This window comes from Mesoplodon densirostris, chromosome 9 (genome assembly GCF_025265405.1).
Source record: "Mesoplodon densirostris isolate mMesDen1 chromosome 9, mMesDen1 primary haplotype, whole genome shotgun sequence".
Lineage (NCBI taxonomy): Eukaryota > Metazoa > Chordata > Mammalia > Artiodactyla > Ziphiidae > Mesoplodon > Mesoplodon densirostris.
The window spans coordinates 18,425,596-18,431,362 of NC_082669.1; the positions used below are offsets into that span (position 1 = coordinate 18,425,596).

Here is a 5,767-nt window from a genome sequence, read left to right on the forward strand (position 1 = left end):
ATGTAACAGTACATTTTAAATATCTTTCAGAGATACCACGATGATAAAAGAGACCCCCAAATTTTAAGAAAGCCTAAAACTCCAACAGTAAAAACTTTTTTAAATCAACTTACTCCAACCTCCTGCCGGTTTGTCAACAGGCTAAAAACATTTCGAGATTTCTCTGTCTTCGATTTAATTCACCTACAAATTACCATCTCTTAATTCGTCTTTTCGCTTTCCCAGACCACACTCTATTCTCAGGATGCTAAATTCCCAGAGGACCCCACTCTCAGCATTTGTATTCTCAGCACACGCCTCCAATTAATAGCATTTATTAAGTATTTTCTATGTGTCTACCATTTACATCCCCTTTAGCCCTTTCAGTAGCCTCATCACTTCTTTTACTAACCACATTTGATACTTGAGGAAGCTAAAGCACAGACAGTTTACATAACTTACCTCAAGTTCTAATGCTTATGAGTGGTGAAAACTTAATTCCATTCCAGGCACTGGAATTCAGTTATTACACTATTGCTGCCTCTAATTATTGATAGGACCTTCAGGCCACATAGTAGTACTATGAATCCTGCCCTTGCTACTCCACTCCTACCTTCTAGACTGTAATGAAAATTCTGGCTTTACTCATTCTGTGGAACAGACGTTACTGCTGCTACTCACATGAAGCACTTGGACTTCCTTTCCTAGCATGAAAGAATGTGAGCTTTAGACTTTTCATCACCAACACAGGAGGACATGGGGCTAGGGCTCAAAACTGAATGTTGATGCATTTTTAAAGTCCTTTTTGTTGGCAAACTTGGTAACGACTTGGGATTGGCCATGAAGTACTATTCTGGAGATTCACTAGGTCATTCAAGAGTTGATGTCACATAGAGTCCCAAGACAGCACAAAACACAGATCTCAAGTTCACACACACACTCACAAAAAGTCAAAATTGATCGCACTGTTAATTATGATGTTTTCCAACTCACATGCAAACATAAAATCCCATTTCAAAAACTTTCAACATCATTAGAAAAACCAGTCACTGTGTATTCTCTAAAATTTATTTACAGTTAATAAGTTAAAAAGCAAAGTACAACCAGATTGTAAATCTTAATCATATGCACATCAAACTGTCCGAGGAAACAATTCGGTTCCATTACAAACAATTGCCTTCTACTGCACTTAAGACATAACAGTCTATCAGAAAATGTTTCAAAACACACCAATAAAGTATTATAATAAAGTCAATATTATGCATATACGTCCACTAAAAACCACCAATTTAAAGAGTGCTGTGGCAACGCTTAAAACAAAAAGCTTTCAGTTCAAAATTGATTTTTTTTTGTATTCAAATATTTTTCATGTTTCTTTATTGAAGAGTTTTCAGAAAAATAGTACTATCATGTGCACGTAGCAAATCAATAAGTGTCAGCCACCAGCTTAGTTACACGTGTCCAATGGGGTACTCGAACTCCAACAAAATAAATACACACCACAACAGCAACACTTTGCACTATCAACAACGGAGCTTGCCCTCAACGATCATGACATTCCTGGTTTCTGGAAGGAAAAATAAGTTGCTGGTTGACAGGAAGGAGGATAAAAAATGACATCAGGAATCCCCAAAGGTTAGTGGAGATGCCAGTCACCACATTTAGGCACTCAAAAGTTAAAAATGAATTAAAAGCATAGCAAGGTGATCAACTTCCTCCTAGCTTCCCCCTCTACTTGCGCCGTATGAGATATAAGATAATCTTATAAGAGAATGAATAAAATCATGAGTTTTCTTTTAAAAAACTATATACAAGCTAAGCTACAGACTTAGAGGACAGGAAATGGATGCCTCACCATAAAGGCCACCTTGCCAAGTTCCTCTTCTCATTCTGCCCAATGTACCCATAAAATACTTTCACTTTCCTGTTAATATACTAACCAACTCTATTAGTTGTTTCTTCACGTTTTAGAAGCTGTAACATAGGCTTTGCTAAAGAACAGTTGGCAGAAGTAAAGATTTTTTGACATCTTATTTCACAAACTAGAAATGGCATGATTTTTAAATAGACCAGATAAATAACATACTGAATTCAAGATGGACAATCAGATCCAAACTGAAATCAGACAGCCCAGATAATCCAAAGAAGCATTTTTGCTAGTTCAAGTGCACTAAAGTAACAAGGCATGAGGAAAAAATGTTAAGAATCTCAGTTAAAATAAATGCATGGTTGTCAATGGCTGTTTCAGTTTTGAGCTGAGCAGTTATCCTCCCAGCTAAGTCTAATTTCATAATCCTCTGGGAAACTATCTAGATAAACTGTACGTTAAAATTACATTCTAATATGGCCACTGAATTTATTTTTTAATTATTATAAAAATATATACAATAGTGAGTGGTACCAATACATATTTTTTCCTCAGGGGCCAGTTAGCTAAAAAGTTTTAACAATTTGGGGGTGGGAGGGGAAACCCTATGTATCTGAAATACAACTGGCAATAAGCTAATAACCAAAAGAATATATATAAGCTTCCTATCACACAAATAAAATTTAACACTCTCCATCAACTAAGTGATGATTCACTTTTATTTACTCATGTGACAGTGTTTGTAACAACGCGTTATTATTAAGTAGTGAATAAAAGAATATGAAGCATACTGGGAAACTGGCATCAAGTCATATATATATATATATATATATATATATATATATATATATATATAATTTTCTGTTTTCTACAAAACAAGAACACTGAAATTAAAGTCACAAAACTCCTACTTACGGACTATTCAACTTGAAAAACTCAATCCAGAAAGCTATGCCATTTGAATTCTAAGAACACAAGAGTCAAAACTTCAACTCTTATTATTCTCCTACGAAGCTGCCAAGCAGAGATAAACCTTAATATTGAGGATTTCATATGTCGAGTTCCAGCCAGTATGAATCGTTCCATAGCAGAATACTTAAATTTGAAAAACAGTGGTACAAAAACACCACTTGACCCTTTAGCTATTGCAGTAAAATCTAGCTGTGGCACAACCGGCTAAAAACCATTAAGTCTTGCTGCCACCAATGACCAAAGGCACTTGGATAATCAAGAATTCCACACCAGGCCGTATGATATAAATGCTATCATAAAAGTGTAAAAGAAGGGTCAGTACTCTGTGTGACTTGCCTGTTCGATTCCTGTGGTCTTCAGCTGTCAACAAAAAGACCGGTAACTGCAAACATAATTATGAATGGAATTAAGATAAAAAAGGAAACTCGTGGAGCAAAAAAGACACTTAATTGTCATGATGTATATAAAAGTGATGGATATTAGTTTGGACATTTCTTGCTATCCAACAACAAAAAGTAAAGAGAGACCTATTTTGCCCAAAGTAACTTCAACCAGTTATATGATACCAAGAAATGTCCCCACCCCCTCGAAATCACTAATAGTTCTGAGAATTCTAATGGGTATTCTGTTTATCATTTTAATCACAAGGTTTACACACATTTATTTCTCCTGTGCGATTCCCAATTTAAAATAGGTTATCCTTGAACTATACCTGGATTTGTATGTTAGACCAGTACAAGGAGACCAAATCATTTCCAACAGGATTCCATCCATCTCTTTAACCAACACCAGTTCTTTATAACTCTTTTTTTCTTTATCACAAGCCATGTGGTTTCAATGCACTTTAATTTTTATTTAATCAAAAAGAATTTAACAACTCAACTTTTCCTAAGCAGAACTTTATATGAGTTTCAACCATTTTCTTTAGGAGCTCAGCAAATATAAACATTAAATCTCAATATAAAATCTTTAGAAACACCTCAAAAATGTTTCAACAGTTGTAGTTTGCATCTCTTTGTTTGCAATCACTGAGCCCATGGAATTCACAGCATACAAATCCTTGCACTATTAACAGTCATAAGCTTGAATCTCTTAGAAAAATATCCTTGGTCAAAGCTTTGGAATCCGGTTAAAATTAGGAAACGAGTGGGATTCAGAATACCCTGAGCACAAACGGGTGCAACAGCACAAAACAGGTTCGATCTTTCGTCCAGCAAGAGGGGTGGCAGTCAAAAACAAAAACGGGGGTGGGGGTAGAAGAGCGGAGTGAAAAGCAAGTCGATTCTGGCGTTATTACACAAGCATGAAACCAAATTCCTTTGGAAAAAATAACTTCTTCGGAGGACTTCCAGACCAGTGAGGTAGAGTCCAAAGGGAGAAAACGGATTTGCCCCTCCAGTCCTGGAGACGTCTCAGTCCGGGGTACGGAAGCAAAGGGCCCTCCCCCACGGGTCCGACGGCCTCCTCCTCCGCAGCCACGAGCCGGGAAGGGGCGGAGGGCGCACCTGCCCCGGAGTCCCAGACGGCGGCGCCGCCGCGAGCCCGGGGCGCGGGGCCGGGAACACCAGCCGGTGACTTCTTCGCCCGTAAAGTGCACGAGGGGACGGGGTCCAGGCCGGATCTGTAAACACTCGACTGACACTTGTCCATCCCTCCGGGCGGAAGCTCCGTCGCCGGCTGGGAGGGCGACGCGGGGCGCGTCTCACGCCCGAGGCACCGGGAAGCGGCGGAGCCTCACCACGGGTTCCAGGTTCACTCGCAGGACTTGGTGCGCCTTACGCCGCGCCGCCGCCAGGCTGCGCTCGCCCCACACGTCGTCGCCGACGCGGATGGTGGGGAAGATGGTCAGCGTCGGGGTGGCCGCCCTCCAGATCTCCTCCAGGGTGCGGCCCCCGAAGCAGGGCTCGGGCGCCGCGGGCTTGGCCGGGAGGCTCTCCCCGGGGTCCGCCGGCGGCGGCGGCGGCGGCGGGGGCTTCCTCCGGCGGGCGGCGGGCGCCCGGGCTCCGCGGCGCCTCCTCCTGGCCGCCGCGCTCGAGATCGGCCTGCGCGTCGGGCCGCGGGCGGCATGGGGTCCCGGGGGATCGGGGACCAGGGCCCGGCAGGAAGAGTAGCCGTAGACGTCCTTGCTGCGCAGGATATGCGGGGAGAACTGGTGCTTGAAGCTGCAGAGGAAGCTCCAGAGCTCCGCTTCCGAGCTCATGAACTCCGTGCTGCGTGGCATGAACAGCTTGAAGGCGTCGCCCAGCGCCTTGGTGCTGTCGGCCAGCGAGAGTTGCGACCGCGAATACACCACCTTCTCCTCCCGCGCCTCCAGCGCGGCCCCTCCTCCCGCCCTAAAGCCGACGCCCCAGGCGGCCGCGGCCGGGGCGGCCGGGGACCGGCGCCGCCGCCTCTTCACGCTGCGCCGCATCGGAGGCCGCTCGGGGCCGCCCGCGCTCGCCGGGTCCCGCCGCCGCCGTCCCCGCCCGCCTTCGGCTCCGCGGCAGCAGCAGCGGCTGGCGCCTCCCGCCCGGCGCGTCTCTAGCTACTTTTCTCGCCGCCGCCGCCCCTCCCCCTCCGAGGGCGGAGGACGCGAGTGAAGATCCTGCTGACCGGCACAAGATGGCGGCCGGCGCCCACCCCTGGGCTTTGTCATTGGACGGCGCCTCGCCCCCCTGGTTTCTCTTTCTTCTCTCTTGCCTCCTTTCGCCCTCTGCCTTTCTTTAAATGTGCCCGCCTCAGGCCCCTCCCACCGCAGCCCCGACTCCACCCATTGGGTGCTCTCAGAAGAGGGGCGGGGACTAATGGGGGAGAGGCCAGTTCCTGGTAGATGGTGCTGGGGTGGGTGATGGTGGTGGCCCTTGAACGCGAGTCAACAGTTAGGTGGGTGTATGGGGAGGGTGCCTTGTCTAGAGTAAGGGGTGGACATCAGCTCCACCTTGGGGAGAGTCACTCTCGGAGTGAGTGGGT

General features: G+C 45.5%; 1 protein-coding gene across 1 annotated transcript; it reads right to left on the bottom strand.

Annotated features, from left to right (window-relative positions):
* Positions 1 to 1,033: 1,033 nt before the first annotated feature.
* On the bottom strand, positions 1,034 to 5,507 carry CCDC71L (coiled-coil domain containing 71 like). The gene has a single exon (XM_060108631.1). The coding sequence runs from the start codon at positions 5,226 to 5,228 to the stop codon at positions 4,521 to 4,523; it is 708 nt and encodes a 235-aa protein (XP_059964614.1). The 5' UTR covers positions 5,229 to 5,507; the 3' UTR covers positions 1,034 to 4,520.
* Positions 5,508 to 5,767: the final 260 nt, after the last annotated feature.